This window comes from Cephus cinctus, unplaced genomic scaffold (assembly GCF_000341935.2).
Source record: "Cephus cinctus unplaced genomic scaffold, Ccin1 Ccin1_scaffold0596, whole genome shotgun sequence".
Classification (NCBI taxonomy): domain Eukaryota; kingdom Metazoa; phylum Arthropoda; class Insecta; order Hymenoptera; family Cephidae; genus Cephus; species Cephus cinctus.
In genome coordinates, this window is record NW_014333242.1 from 324,310 (window position 1) to 340,933 (window position 16,624).

At 42.6% G+C, this 16,624-nt stretch overlaps 2 protein-coding genes across 3 annotated transcripts; both read right to left on the reverse strand.

Annotated features, from left to right (window-relative positions):
- Window position 1: 1 nt before the first annotated feature.
- On the reverse strand, window positions 2-1,462 carry LOC107268888 (ubiquinone biosynthesis O-methyltransferase, mitochondrial). The gene is made up of 4 exons (XM_015742112.2): window positions 1,136-1,462; window positions 567-1,059; window positions 318-498; window positions 2-238 (listed from the first exon to the last, which is right to left on the reverse strand). The coding sequence occupies exons 1-4, from the start codon at window positions 1,195-1,197 to the stop codon at window positions 117-119; spliced, it is 858 nt and encodes a 285-aa protein (XP_015597598.1). The 5' UTR covers window positions 1,198-1,462; the 3' UTR covers window positions 2-116.
- A 171-nt stretch (window positions 1,463-1,633) lies between these two features.
- On the reverse strand, window positions 1,634-16,592 carry LOC107268882 (zinc finger protein Xfin). 2 transcript variants are annotated; one of them, XM_015742097.2, is made up of 10 exons: window positions 14,954-16,592; window positions 10,423-10,557; window positions 10,074-10,281; window positions 9,586-9,979; window positions 9,035-9,498; window positions 8,630-8,961; window positions 8,274-8,536; window positions 7,907-8,177; window positions 7,641-7,826; window positions 1,634-7,563 (listed from the first exon to the last, which is right to left on the reverse strand). In XM_015742097.2, the coding sequence occupies exons 1-10, from the start codon at window positions 15,086-15,088 to the stop codon at window positions 3,493-3,495; spliced, it is 6,459 nt and encodes a 2,152-aa protein (XP_015597583.1). In that variant the 5' UTR covers window positions 15,089-16,592; the 3' UTR covers window positions 1,634-3,492. The 2 variants fall into 2 exon arrangements, with proteins under 2 accessions (XP_015597583.1, XP_024941886.1); XM_025086118.1 differs by lacking the exon at window positions 14,954-16,592 and adding an exon at window positions 10,651-10,731.
- Window positions 16,593-16,624: the final 32 nt, after the last annotated feature.

Genomic DNA, 16,624 nt, shown 5'->3' on the forward strand with positions numbered 1-16,624 from the left:
ATTTTACATGACATATTACTGGGCAACTTTATTGTTCTACAGTATCATACAAATAAGCTAATTAATTCAATAACGTATCTCAATTATGTACACACTAAATGAAAATAAGAGAGAGACTAGATTTCCTCCTTTTTGATAGCATGAATCGCATAATTAATTGATGTTGATGTTGTCCAAGACCATTCATTTTTTAGAAGATTGTAACACATACCGTGAATTAATTTTGTTTTACAGCCACCTAAGTAATATAATTAGATACAAATTAAAATAATTGGCATTGTAAATAACACTAATTAAAGTAAATAAATATTACTTACAAGCTTCTAATAATCGTCGGGTTTCATCTGGATGAATAAACTTGTTCCAATCATGCGTTCCCCTTGGAACTAATTTTAATAGATATTCAGCTGCTACTATTCCTCCAAGCCAAGAAGGTAGAGTTCTGTTTAAGGTAGTGATAAATATGGAACTACCTGGTTTCATAACAGCCGCACATGACTGTAAAATAATAGTATTAATCTCTTTATAAATCTTACATCGAATAGACCATAGTCTGTGGAATATACCTTGAGAAAGAGCTCCTTGTCCAAAACATGCTCTAAAATCTCTGATGCTACTACAGCATCGTATGATTCTGGATTGCTGTGAACATGATCTTCTATGTTACTCGTAATATAATTTAATCGACCAGAAAGTGTTGGATCAAGAGCAGCATGCTCTTTTGCAATGGTTATCAATTCTGGTGAAGCATCAATGCCTGTTACGTCTGCTCCTATCCTGGCTAACGGTTCAGACAGAATACCACCACCACACCCAATATCTAATATCTTAGCTCCTTCCAAAGGACTACCGGGATTAGCTTCTTCAAATCCAATATTAGCCAGACCATCACGCACAAACTGAACTCTTAAAGGATTTAAAGCATGAAGAGCTTTCATTTCGCCATGTGTGTCCCACCATTTGTCACTTAATTTTGCATGTTGCTCTACATCATGAAGATCAACAGTCGTACCTCTCGCTTTTGGAACTTCTTGAATATGCTTAGCAGTGCTAATAGCACTGAAAAACAAGTAAAATACATTTGCAACATATTCCAACTGAACATGCAATCTCCATCATTTCTCTTATGCAATACCTGTAACGTAACGCAGTTTTAAAACCAATATTCGTCAATAATGTAATCCCTGGAACCCTCATAATTATACAAACAAACTTAATCAGAACTACAGTGTACGAAAAATTTAAATTACAATAGAGCAACTGAAAGAACCTCGAAAGAAAACTCTAAAAAAAAAAATAAATGACTATATTAAACTAACAAACATAACACCAGTCACAGTCAGGCACTTGCACTCATTCAAATTAGTTAAATCCTCCCACCCCACCCTATCTGTAATTATTTATATTTTTCAAATTGCAGAAATAAACAACTGAATTTCGGATCAGCAAACAGTATCGCCATCTAGCGTCAAGTCAAATATACTAAAATAGCCGTATATCTATTAGACGCCTAACACGGGACAACCCACCGTATACGTATACAATCTCACAAGTTTATCAAAACAAAAGGCCTCATCGCCAAATAAAAAACAAAATAATACAGAGCCACAATCGAAAAATAACACGACACACCTAGTGTAAATGATCTCAGGCGTTTATTTCAAAAGTTCATTTCCTTTTTTTTCTTGTCAATATAACAACCGTAGTCCTCATCATTGATGAAACTATAATATTCCTTGATTCGTAGCGACGTTCAATCAATTCATAATTTCTATATGAAAATCTCGATGCTCGATTATACTCGGTACAAGATTCCGTAATACGTAATTATAAATGACAGCGTGCGACAGGTGAAAGGTCATTTTGGTTGGAGGAACGTCATAGGAATCATAAATCATCGTCGTTATCGAGCCAGCACGAAAGTCGTATCGGAAAATTGTGCTTTGCGCTTCCAACTATACCCGATGATAATTACGTCATTTTGCATAGTTACATATTCTATGATACAGGTCGTAGTCGAGCGAGTCGTTTATCACAATATACATTTTTTTTTAATATTAAATTTATCATAGCTTAAATTAGCAATAGTAATGATAGTTTAGCAATAAGAATATCGGTAATCATATAATATTAATAATAATAGTAGTACTGGCGGGACTAACAGTAGCACAGGAAATAAAAATTAATATACCGTATACATATCGATCTGTATGCATAAATATATGTGTACATATATTTACAGAAATATATGTATATACGCCGCACATGTAACTCAAGGGATGATCTCGCCTTGTTGACTCCAGTATGACAGAAAATATATAGTTTTATATGGGCTATCTTTATTCTTTCTTTTCTTTTAAGATTATTCTCAACCACCGTCGCCACTGAACTAAAGGTTTTTCATGTATCTCGTTATAACCGAGGTATCATCGAGGTACTCTTGCTGGATAGAATCGCTTCCTTTTTTTATTTTTTCTACGACAGCTAGATTTTTGTATGCTACAATATTTACAAGAATTGAAGACCTGGCCGGTACCGCTAGTCACGCGCCCACTAGAGACAGAGATAGAGATAAGATGTGTAAGAGAGAGAGAAAAAAGAAAGAAAAATAAACGGACACGCCGGCCACTTTAACCTGGATAAAGGCCATTCCTGAAATTTGTCCTGATCGCTCATCAAAATACAATGGATTTGCTTGTCCGCGTTTTTGCAAAAAAAAAAATAATAAGATACATATTCATATAATAAATACGAATAAGGAAGATGAACGGCTGGTTGCGCTCGCTCGAGCCGCACAGAACACGATTACGCAATCTTGATTACACTAATCATAATAACAACATTAATAATAATAATACGTGTAAACGCAGTGCAATGTGATTAATGCCTAAGAATTACTTTGGAATGAATATAATAAATAACTTGCGAAACAATCGAAAAATATGGAGAATCTTTCATGTCTTTCCATCGAGAGTAAGTGGCTTCGAGAAACCTTTGTCCTTCGAGAGGCGTCGCGGCGACGCGCCTCGGTAAAATAGATACGCGATCGATTAACGAAATTCAAATTCTACATCAGATTCGCGTTGTTATACGTGCAAAAAATAAATAAGATGTCTAGCAGTTTGAAAGCTACCGGCGAACCCGGAACACGATCACCCTCTCATGTAAATATTACATGTCAGGATGTAAGGACGTCGAGATCTTAAAAATTATAATATTCATAATCATAATAATGTATATCAATGGTCGCTACACATATAGTCGCAATAAGGAACGTAATATTAAGGCTGAACGAACGGGTTAATTGATATGGTAGAAAAGTTTCAACACTGTTCCCGTAGACGAGGTACGTTTATACTTTAGTTATCTCATGGCCACTGTACAAATCACTATGCCAGGTATATCGTATTAAGGTACGCGCGAGAAACGTTTAACATAAAACGTTTCATTTTTGATCGTTTTATATATTAAGTTATTAAGGAACTCGCGGACTTACGTCCTTGACACTACGGTTTTGGCACTATTAATCGGTTTTTTGGAATCCTCGTCCTCGTCAACAACCTCCTCTTCACAGTCTTCCGCTTCCTGCTCATGATCCTGTTCTTGCTCCTGTTCCTGCTCCTGCCCCTCTTCCTCTTCCTCCTCCTCTTCCTGCTCCTGCTCCTCCTCCTCCTCCTCCTCATACTCCTCTTGTTCAGGTTCCATATCATCGCCTTCTTCATTTTCGTTCTCCCTCGTAACGACTTCCTCGTCGAATTCCTCGTTACCGATTTCATCTTCCTCCTCCTGAACCTCGTCGGAGACGTCGTGAACGTCATCTGCTTGCTGCGACTCCGCGTATCCTTCCTCCAGTTCGTACTCCTGCCCTTCTTGGTAGACGTACTCAGTGACTTCCGGATTAGAATCGTCGTTCTCGATCACGTCAGCTACGTTCCTTTGGATCAGAATCTGATTACCATCCGAATCATTTGCTACCATCAGTACAGTACCGTCGAGGTCGTGTATCTGGACGCTACCATCTCCATCAGCAACCTCGACCTCCATTGTCTCGTCTTCGAAATTTTCTGCAAAGCTACCCTCAACGGAGTCTTCAGTGTTATGCGTCTCATAACTGATGAACCTTTTATTCTCTTCATCGGTCTGATCCACAGCTTCCATTTGACTATCGTACTCTTCCTCGTCACCCTCAGCCTCGCCCTCCTCTTCTGTATCTGATTGCGATTCTCCCATTACCACTGAAGGCACATTCGAACTCACCTTCTGCGGATCGGATTTCTCATAATATTCGGAGGAGCTGGAAGTCGACTTACCGTTTTCTATTTGGTCTTTGAACTCCTGGTGATCATCATCGTCGACCCCTTCAGTCTCATTTGACTTTTTAATAGACACCATAGGCGTTAATTCATGCTGTATCTCGTCGTCCAAATGTCTGTTATCATGTTCTGCATCCTGAACAGGTGGTAATGGCATCATTGGACTTAGTACTGGGGGTCCATCATCGTCATCCTCGTCTAAGTCATCGTCAGAGTAATCTGGAGCGTCGGCCTCGACCTTGACAACCTCGTGATTCTCATGATCCATCCTTTCCTCCATAGGATATTCGTCTACCTTCAATGCAGGAGACTCTTCCTTATACTGTAGATACTGGGATTCCTCCTCATTCTCGGGTTCTGCTTTGACAATGTTGTTACACTTGATGTCTTCACTCTGCTCCAGATGATGATCCTTAGCCACATTAACTTTATCCTCGTCCGAATCTTGATTTGCACTCTCACTGTCACTGCTAACCTCCGTAGCTCTACTGTTAGTCCTACACTCAGCTTCATCCTCATTCTCATTATCGTTATCCTCGTCGTCACTACTACTAGGATTACTATCACTATCGGAATCACCACTGTCATCTGAATTACTATCCTCACGATTATCAGAAGCTTCAGTCTCAAACTCAACTTCCTCGACCTCGTCCACTTCCTCCATCAAGGAATGCTCGTCGTCCATAAGAATATTCTTATAATCGTGATCATTTTCGTTGTTCTTGGCAGCGTTCTCCAGATCATTACTATGATTCTCGTACTCTACCTGGTTACCGCCAGTACAGATAGCGACGTGTTCCTTGAGTTTATCTTCACTCTCAAAACTCTGTTGACATTTTCTACACCAGCTGCTACCATTACAATTAATGTGTATGCTCATATGCAAGAGTAATTTACTTCTAGCATTATGATACCTGCCACAGGTTTTACAAGTGAAATTGTTACCCTCGCAGGTAAGGATGGCTTCGTGGGCTGCCTTGAGATGATCCGCCAGGTCCTGATAAGTTTTACAGAGCTTCAGACAAACGCCACAGGTGACAGCAGCTTCCGTTCTGTGAAACCTTATAAGATGCTGCCAGAGATGCTTCTTAGCTGGCCATTGTTTTCCACAGACTTCACAGGCACACTCGGTATTCGTCGATTCATCGTACACCTTTCTGGAGTCCTTTCTCGAGCACTTTATACTTGACAGCGATTTCATATGAGACAGAGGCATGAGGTTAGGTACAGGTTTCTGTCCAGAGAGTTGCATATTAATATCCTCGAAGAGATTGAAGTCAGGAATGTTCAGATTAGACTCATTAAGGATGGGTTCAGGCTCCTCTTTTTTAATCTGATTGTTATTCTTGAGGTGAGACTCCAGAATGGATGTGGAGTACACCCTGTCATCTCTGTTTATAGAATTACGCTTGGAGCAGACATTTATATGGTTCCAGAAGAGGGTCTTCGTGGAGAACTGCTTTCTGCAGTTCTTACATTCAAAGTTCTCGCGGTTTTTCGTTTTCCGCTTTGCAGTGTCTAGTTTAAGCTTCTTGAATATACGCATAGGATCCGTATTGTGAACGTTTCTATAGTGCTCAGCCAGAGTGACGTCATTCAGGAAGATCTCAGGACACATCTCACAGTCCAGAGTATCAGAAAACGACCTCCTTCTCTTAGAGTTGTGATAGTCTTCCTCGCAAGGCTCCTCGTAGAAATCAAGCTCTTGAGGCTCTTCCTTAACAACGATATCAGGGGCGTCAAACTCCTCCTGCCTGGGTCCGACGTCCAACCTGAACTCAAAACCAGCAAGCTGATCCTTGGGAACGTTGTGAACATGTTCGTAGTGATGCTTTATATCCTCGTCACTAGTGAACACTGCGAGACACTGTTTACAAGTCCTGAACACCTTGCCGTGACACTTTTTCGTATGATCAAAAGCCTTCCACTTGGAGGCGTATTGCTTGCCGCACACCTGACAGGTATTAGGTTTAGACAATATACTCCTGTGGACGTCTTCCACGTGTCTCTTCAGTTCCTTAGGATCCTTCATGGGTATAAGACAGACACCACATGATACTCCTATTTCGTTACGGTGTAAGGATAGTATATGCATCTTGAGCTTAAGCTTATTCTCAACGGTATCACCGCAAAAGTCGCAGACGTTAGGAGTACCAAGGTACTTGTGATCTTTGCGATGAGACTCCAGGTCCTCCTTGGTACGGAACAGTTTCTTGCAACTTGTATAGTCACAAGTCAGGTCTGGATGGTTCATGTGGTTCACTCTATTATGCGTCATGATACCTAATTTGGAGGTTATGGTCTCATCGCAGAGATGGCAGGTATAGGTACTGTGATGATTCTCAATGTGTTTCTGGAGACTAGCACGGTCCTTGAATATCCTCTCGCAGGCACGACACCTAGTGAGCAACGCACCGGGATCCTTTCTGTAGTTCTGACAGCCTTTCATGTGACGACGTAGAAGATATCTCTTGTGGAAACCTTTGTTACACTTTTCACAATGATGAAGAGTCTCGTCCTCAGGATTAGGCGACTTGAAGATGGACGACTCCCGTATTTCCTTCTTCATCTCCGGCTCATACCTGTGTATCTTGGCAATGTGAGCAGCAAGATGATCCCTCGAAGCGCTGGTTTTCAGGCAGTACCTGCAGGTGACGTCCTCGTGACCCTTGTGAACACGATTGACGTGCTTCCAAAGGTGCGAGGTCCGTCCGTAGCACTTATTACAAAGATCACAAGGGAACAGGCCGTGCGCTGTTCTTCTGTGATTGCACAGGTCATCCAGATTAGTGAATTTGACATCAGAACACATCTCGCAGGTGAGATCGCTCTCGTGGGAACCCTGATCCAGCCTAGAATCGTTCATAACCTCGTGCAAGGTGCTGTTGGCGTAGCTGTCCGTATCCAAACCATGTATCTTCCTATGCCGGGACATTTTTGATTTATTTGAGTACGGCCTCCCGCAGATATCACAGCTGAAGTCTCCGTTGGTTAGAGGCCAATGATTCGACTTGACGTGAGCACTAAGTTGGATGACGTCGGGGAAGACTTTTAGACATACCCCACAGATTAAGGGTACCGTGTCAGAGTGTACGCCCATTACATGCTTCCAGTAATCCACACGACTGCCCCACAGCTTCCCACATATCTCACAGGTATTCGGCGAGGCACCCTGAAGAAGATGATGTTGCACATGCTCGTTGCGAAGTGACCTAGTAGCAAATATTTTACCGCAGTCCTCGCGCTCACACTGCAACAGAACAATTAAATCATCAAATCACTGAGCTCTAGAATCTCTAGACAATCATTAAAGTAATGAGAACTCACCCTTATGGCAGGTTCATTACTGTGCACTCCACTAACGTGTAGCCACCGCTCCCATTTACTTGGATGCGAACTGCCACAAAGTTCACAAACGAAGAACAAATGATACTGAGCACGATTTCCATTGCCTGGAGTAGAACCGGATCCATTACCATTGCTAGGGTCACCCATCTGCACCAGGGGTTCGGACTATAATAAAATATACGCGATGTTGATCGATTACTTAATTAAAAATTACGTTAATTAGATGTCAGATCAATATCACTGACCTTGTGAGCGTTCCGCTGATGCCTAATGAGATGATCCTCGTTAGGAAAAGACTTGTAACATATATAGCAGTCGATCTTCTCTCCATCTTCACCATCAAAATCAATGGGCTGTTCATTGGCTTCGTTACTATTCAGATTCTCGTTATAATAATTACTATTCAGTTGAACAAAACTCGCTGGATCATAACCAGGATCAACATTATGAATAGAAACGTGAGTGATGAGCTTCTTCCTGGAATCGTGTTGCCTGCCACAGATTGTACAACTATACCTATAGTTGAAAAGTTATACCAGAGTAATAATTAATAAAACCATTAATTCGTAAAAGAATCAGTTAAGCTATTTAATGGAAAGAAACTCAATTAACCTTCTTTGTTCTGAGACCTGAAGCTTTGAGCCACCGTGGTACATGTTAACGTGATTCAAGAGCTGAGTATTGTCCGAGCAAATCTTTAAACAGACTCCACAAGCAAACGCCGCGAATTCTTTGTGCGTCGCTCTGATGTGTAACCATAGTGATGCACGATCATTAAAATCCCTAGTGCATATTTCACAGACAAACACAGTCTCGATTTCAATCATGTTCTCGTGGCCGCTCTCACGATCCTCCTCGTCGTTATCCATATTCATCTATGAGACAAGTAATAGAAATATTATTTGATAATTATTGTGGTCGTTAATGTGTTTTGATAAATATTAAAATTCACAACCGATCAGACTGACCTCTGGCGAGAATGGAGATTGAGATGCCTCTTTGGTTAACTTGGACTCGTTGTAGATGATCTGCGCCTGCTTATTCCGCATTTGCAGATTAGACACTGTTTTCTTTAGACACTTATCACTGTCAACGATTGGAGAAGGATCGACCCCGTGAGAGGTCAAAATATGTCTACTCAGAGACGACTTAAGGACGAAATCCTTTTCGCAGAGGATGCAGATGTAGGGTTTGTCCGCCTCATGGGTGACTTCGTGTTCCTTTAAATTCTCCACCGACGTGAAATTCTGTGGACAGGTTTCACAGTACCACCTCTTCTGAGCATCGGTTTCACTGCTGTCTGTAATAATTTAATTGTTAAACATTCAATTTCAATTGATTAGTTCATTAATAAGCTTTCATTAATCAAGTACCTGTCCTCGCGACTTTCATAGGTTTCGAGCCAATTCTATTTTTGTCCTCGTAATCCCGCTTAAGGCTATCGCCCTTGGTCAGTGCCTGCTTAAGTATAGTCAGCTGGGGATTCTTGGCGAGTTTCGCTTCGGCATCCCGATAGTCCTTACTCTCGTCGTCGGAGTCCATACTAGATAGATCCGACGTATCTATAAGACTTTTGCTCTTCTGAACGGAAATCTTGTTGGGCAGTTCTCTACGTCTTTCGCCCAGACAGACACGACTGTGCTTATTCAGATCGGTGACGTTCGTATACATCTTTGGGCACGTTTTACACTGGAACCTGTTATCAGGTTGAATATAAGGAAGTGGTAGTTCCGGAGGTGGTGGTAAGCCTGCATGACGAGACTTTATGTGTTCCTCCAGGTTCGTTCTCGTCGAGTAAATCCGAGAACAGTATCTACACGTAACCGCTGGATGACCCCTAGGCAACAAAGAAGGAATAAAGAAATTAAATGAAAAAAATTCTTTTAGTTTCTCCATATGGTCAGACTACAGTAAAGCTACAAACCTATGTGTCGTTGAGACGTGTCCCCATCTGTGCTTTGCCGTTGAGTACGACTTATTGCAGAGGTCGCATTGATAAGGTCTCTTGTAGGAGGTGTGATCGTCGGTGATGACTTTCTCGCCGATTACATCACCAGCACCCACGTGGATTCTAGCATGCAAAGAGAGATGCCCTTTCGAGCTGAAGGCCTTGTTGCACAAAGAGCACACGTAGACCTCGTGCTGTTCCGACGTGTGCTGGAAAACACTGGTGTCTTGTTTCTCACGTGGCATGGAGAGAGATCGTATCTCCTCGACGTCGTCAGTGACAATGGACGTCATCTCCAGGAAATCACTTGGATTAGTTTCCATATCCATTTCATACTCGTCCGATTTAGGATCCTCGTGCTCGTCTTGGCCTGAATTAAAAATTGAAAGCATTTAATCACACTCTCTGGAACTCATATATCTTGCCATGGTGAGTCACTCGACATGATAAACTTCAGGATGTACCTTCATCGGTGCCACTCTGATCAAGTATTTCTTCAATCTCATGATCCGCTTCACCATCAGAATTCAGTCTTGGTGGAGTGCCCAGGGCTGCATTGGGATTGACTATGGGGGCTTCAGGAATGAGTATAGGCATATTTTCTTTCTCCTTGAGAAGCTCAGAGCGCAGCTCTGTATACTGATCCATATGAGTCTGCGCTCCATTGTTACTCTAAATAACAAACAGATATAAAGGTACTAAAAACACAGAAAAAACTTTAGCTACAATAAAGTAACACGATTAGTGAGTAAATTCCTATCCTAATTAACTCCACAGAACACAAAATAATTAAACAAATAAAAATTCTCTTACCGCATCACTGGAGGGTAAACATCTTTCCAATAATGCCACCGCATTGACACATGCAGTTCTGAAGTCATAAAAATTTTCCAGATTGTACATGCATCGATAGCATAAACACTTTGGCAAACGATCATCCTCCGCTATCTGTAATAATAAATTTACAATTGTTTTATTGATTGATTGACAAATTCATATTAGACACTGTACTCCATTATCATCAGTGGTACAAAAATCGACCTTCATATCACGTACACTTGTAGAGTGCGTATGAAAGCGACAGAAACTACACGCTGGAGTGCAGCTCAATAAAAGTGAAAGTGGTACTGTGCAGCATACACGATTCCATTGATACCGAGGCGTAATAGAGAAAGTAATACTCTAGTATTTACTATATAGGTCAAGGTGCGTGTACTTGAATGGGATGACTCATAGGATCTATAGGGTGTTCAAATAATAGTAAGCTGGAGATGGAATAGACTCCTAGATAGAGCCACGTGATATATCCTCCTCCTCTCTCGGTACTGTACCGTTATAAATAAAGATTCGAGAGGTACTGATCTACTGGGTGTCCCTGGAGTCTTGTCACAGTCTAGAATTAATGCACCAGATTTCTATTGGGTATGGTATTAACTCTAGTACTAATCCGACAGTAGAACTCGTTATACGAGTGTAGAATTAAAATGCGATTGGATCAAGAGCGATCAGTCATTCTCCTCTAGGTGTTTCTCTGTTATTCCTTTTGTTATTCCTCGTCAGCCTTGTCTTTCCTGCGACTTACATTCTCTCTGAAATTGTGTCAAGAGCATTGGCTACGTATAAACGGAACACTGCTATTGCATCTGCAATACACTGCAAAAGCATCCTCCTGGTATCGCAAGGTTAATGCTTTTAATGATGGTTTTAAGCGCTGGGTCATTCAGATTGTGTAACTACGTAAGAGAGACAGTGAGATAGAGAGTGAAAGAGTGAAACAGAGATATGTTAATAGCAATATTAACAATAAAAAATGAAGATTGGTATAGGCATGATTTTAAATAAAATTCACTAATAATGTTACAATAGTGGGCACCTTTCAATCTCCTTCCTCCTACTTCCTGTCTCCTTTCATTATCTCTCCTGTCTGTTTTGACGACAAACTCTAATTACAATTGTACATGGCTCCAAGCACTTGCACCTTCAATCAATGGCATTCGGTTAATTCATCGATGGTTCAATCCAATCAATTTAGCTTCTAGTCCTACTTCCATTTTGTCTAAGGCTTCACAACAACACCATGGAACTAAAACTAACAAGGAGCTGACTGATGTTCTCCAATGAATTTCTTCTAAGCTACGAGTATGATTTTTTAAAAGTATTGATCACTGATCAATCTGTTCCAATATAGCGAAACAAATACGAGACTCGTGTAAATGACGGATCGATACCCTGATGAGGTATTTTTGTGTGAGAGAACCTTAGACGATTGATGATCCCCTGCTCTAAATGACATGGATATGGACGTGCATGGACAGTTATTTGAATAGGCAAGTCAAAGTAGGAAGACGAAAGTAGGAAGGCTGGTGAAGAGTCAACGTAGAGGATTCAGAAGACACAGGCAGATTCACGAGTAATTCAGTCACAGAACAGAAAAGCAGCAGGTAGTCGGCCAGTCGGCCGATCAGGAGAGCCATGTAGGCAGATGGGTAGTGCCTGCTGTAGTCTGCGTGTAAGAGTGTCTTTATAAGAGACTAGAGAGAGAGAAAGAGCGAGAGGTCGGAGGTAGAGAGCAGAGGGGTAGGGAGAGAAGTGGAATGAGAATACAGGAGTCTAGTGATCGTGAGAGAGAGAAAAAGAGAGAGGTTATGACGTCTACGGTAGGGACGATAATGTAACTCTGGAGGAATGGAAGCCGGAGTAGGAGAGACAGAGACGGAAAGATATATATATATATATATATATATATAGGACACAGAAAGATCCGTCAGGAAGGGCCAAGAGAGACGGGAGCTGGATGTGCCGATGAATCAGCCAAGAAATCAACGTGGTTCAGAGGATGAGACAGAACCAAGAGACGACGATGATCAATCTAAAAATTGTAAGATGTAAATGAATGATTTGTTTCCATGTAAATGAGTAGTGTCAACGTGAATAGGAAAAATCGAGAAAGAGAGGAATGATAAATTAACTAACCAGTACCAGGTGAATTAAGGCGTCATAGTATCAGGAGATGATGATCAGGAGCCAAAGGAAGGTGTCCAGATGGCTATGTAAGTGAGATCCAGTATGATATACATTAGGTAGCATCAGAGTGAGCAATAGTAAATGTAGGGACATGAGGCAGGGAGAAGACGGCAGATGTTACAAAGGAGGATACGGCTGGAAGCGCTGCTGCTGGAAGTGGCGGTCATGGCGATGGCGATGGCGATGGCGATGGCGGTCGTGACGGTGATGGGACAGACAAGCTGGGAGTGGTGGAGATGGCAAGTAGCCGAGGAGGAGAATGAGGCAAGGGACAAGCCGGACACACAGACATAGAAGCGTACAAGAGGGGAAACACCAAGCCACAGGCAAGCACTGCCACATCGACTCCGCGTAGCAGGCGAGCAACCGCACCCGGCATGTGGCTCAACGTGGGTCTCCGGTTGGCTCCGGAACGCCCTATCGCCAGATAAAGAGACCTCCTTCTCCCGGATGGTCTGATGTCGCCGTCGTCGAAGAACTTATGCAACGGGTGTCCAAATAAGACGGTGAAAATTGTTACCGTTGAGGCCTAAGATCGAATAACCTTTAGGAACCTTTAACGAGAATCGTAAGAAACGACGTCCCGTCGCTGGGTCTACGTAACGGATGACCCACCCATAAATCACGCCTTGTTCCTGGGATAGAACGTAATCCTGATGGGTTCAAATTAGAAGGTAGCGTCCTCCCAGGTCGTATCCGTAGGTCGGCTATACTCGGCAAGACTCGTGGTCTTTCGTACGGCTAACCACCCGGGGAATTCCTTGGGCGCCCAGCAAAGACGTGGATCGTCTGTTAACCTGGGTAATTTTGGCCGGCTTCGGCGGCCAAGAAATACAAGAGAGAAAGAAAGAAAGAAAGCGACAGAGAAAGCGCTAGAGAGGGAGAGAAAGAGAGAGAAGAGTTTATGCACGCATGAAAGAGAACAGACAGGAAGGGTCCGGAGAAGGCTCAGGAAAAGTAGTAGTCAGAGCTAGAGGGCTCGTGGGAAGCTCAGGATTAGTACTGGTACGCAGCAAGCCGATCATGCGACTTTCCTGGAAGAAGAAAGCAGATATAGAAGCCTGAAGTGAGCTTGCCAACGGATTCCAGGATATCCTGAGTTAAGTCAGATAACACAAGGAGGAAATGGAAGACGAGGTTGACTTCAGGGTGCGTTCGCAGGACAAAGACCACCAGGATGAGTTTCATGTTACATGTACCAGGTGTTGCAGAAGTACGGCAAAGTACCGCGATACACTCCTGGACAAACCCTTAGATCCTAGAAGCCAAAACTCAATACATTTTATCTATGTAAAAATTCACTAAAAATTATGTATCGTATAGCAATGCTACCGTCAGCCGACACCACACGTTGTTACGAATTACATGAGATATTGTACGACCCTTAAGAATTTACCCAGTTCGCATGCGTCCAACTCTCCAGGATTTCGAGGTTGGGGTGCAAGTAAGAGCAAGGCCGGTAACGCGCACACGCTTTCTGTTCTGTATACTCATACGTACACGTGCTAGGCATGCAACGTGGTCACCATGAGTATTTCATCTAGACTCTTAGCATCCACAGATAATATACAAGTAAAAAATGAGCGTTGTTAAACAATACTTTGTTGGAACAAAGTGCCAGTGAATGAAGAGCAACAGAGAAATTCAATATTACAGTGATAATAATTCTATGGATGAAATCCAAACAATTGACCAGAGAATGTAAATAGAGATGGCTGTCATTAGGTACAGGATGATTGCAGATGAATGATAAGTTTACAAGAAGGTAAATATACACCTTAAGAAATTCACGGCCTCCGTAAGGGCATTGAGTATACATTATTCTCAAGGAAGCCGAGAACGTGCTCGAGGACGTTTCTCACGACAGTCATGGAGCGCACAAAATGTCGTCCGGCGAGAGTCGCAATCCCCTTAGCAAGGCCAGCGAGCTCACCCAAGTAAGTAAGCGACGAAAAGCAAGCGGGTAACCGGTGTGTGAGAGTAGATGTATCAACTAAACACCAACAGCACAAGTAAAATTCGCCGATGGAAACGTCCTCGAGCGTCGGTCGCGTGGACGTTGTAGAATTCGAAAGTTCCATGTCAAGGGCCATTCTTATGAGCGATAAGCAGCACTTAATAGCAACGTTTTACAGCACATCTAGTACATTAGAAGGGTACCAAGAGACACGAGATAATTTTATTCCTAGGAATAAGAGAAAGAGGTGTATGCATAAGGTTTATGTAAAAGGAATACATGGAGTAAGAGCGACGCCATCGTCGTCGACATAGGTTAATCATGATAAAACAATAACTAAGGTCTTAAGACGTATAGGCTAACCTTGAAGGGCAGACAAGTCTGTATCTTGTCGACAAGCTGACGATTCCTCCCTTCCTGGCCGAATATATTCATCTTGACGGCGTCGTAGGAGGCGCAGAGCCTGCAGAGCTCGTGATAACGTTCCCTTGGCTCCATCGTTGTCGACGTCTTTCTTATAGTCACTGACGTCGCCGCCTTCCTCGTCGCGTACTCGCTGGGAGTGACGCGCGTGTCTCACTTTCTGGGTATGACGAGGATGCCAGAGGGGACTGACTGGGTCTCCTAGTCCTCCTCGTCGGAGGGGAACACTCCGAGGAGGAGGAGGTTACGGAGGAAGAGGAAGAGGAGGCAGCTGGGGAGAGCGGGCCCGAGGGGAATCAGTTAGCCAGCCAGCCAGCTAGCCAGCCAGCTAACTAGCCAGCCAGCCGGCACTGGTGCGGACGTGCGAGAGAGTATACGTGCGAGTGTACGTATATTTCTAAGCGAGACAGAGAGAGAGAGACAAAGAGGTACTGTGTACCACTTGTAAAAAGGAGATAGAAGTAAGGTTAGAAAAGGAAGAGAGACTTTTCTAAGGATCAGGATTCTAATTGCGCTGTATGGTATGAGCACAGGAGTAGGTTAATGGTAAGACACTCTTCACGATGAAGACCTTCTACGAGTTCTTTTCACAAGAGTACGACCTATCACTCGGCAAGACACTACACGAGAATGACGATCGCAACGCCACCAGGATTCCTGGGATGTACAAGACCTGCACTAGGTGACGCTCGAGAGTGACCTCCACCAGCAGCTCGTCGTATTTTCTCCTCCTCTTCTTCCTTATTGTGCTCCTTCTTATACACCTCTTTCAACTTCCTTCGCCTCCTTGTCTTGCTCGTTACTCTTCCTCACGATTAGCAACGTCTTCTACGGCCACTCTCCAATGACTTCACCCCGGTGATTACTCGACTTCCTCGGGCACTGGACCTCGCCTAAGGTCTTCGCGATCCTCGATGATATCTCACACGCACCTTTCGTCACATTGTTTGTTCACCCACTTATGAACTCCACTTCAAGAATCCACCAGGTTTCTTCCTTGTAGCAAACACTCGACCCGGACAGTTTCCGCAGCGGGTTCTTTAAGAACTCTTCTACGGGACGCACGAACCCCTCGCGATTTTCACCATACGACCACCGGGCTTCGCCATCTTGTATACAGACACTTGTTTCACTCGGGCGTGCTCGGGGATTTACGAATAAACGCGAAGCAATGCGGACGATGGCTGTTTTTCTCTTGTAGCGGCTTTTTCAAATTTATCAAAATTATTATGCAAAAGAACCTTGTCTTTCTTTTTCTCATTAATTTTTTATATTCTTGATACTCCTTGATCGCTTGCACGTATTATATTCGATTGTATTTCATTGAATTATGGGATTTTGTGTATCACATTAAATGGAGATGCATTATTAAGGTTAGGCCTTTGATTGAATTATACGTTATCGAGTTATAAATGCTTGGTAAAAGATAACCTTACGATTTTATACATTTTAAGGAATTTCAAGTGTTACACTACACTTTACTGTTTGTATCATTATTTTAAAATATATACACATTCATAGGGATACGCATGTTTACTTTGTTTTTCGTTGTTATTATAATGGAAAATGGCGGATTCCCCTACTCTTCGTTTTTCTACCCCCCCCCCCCCC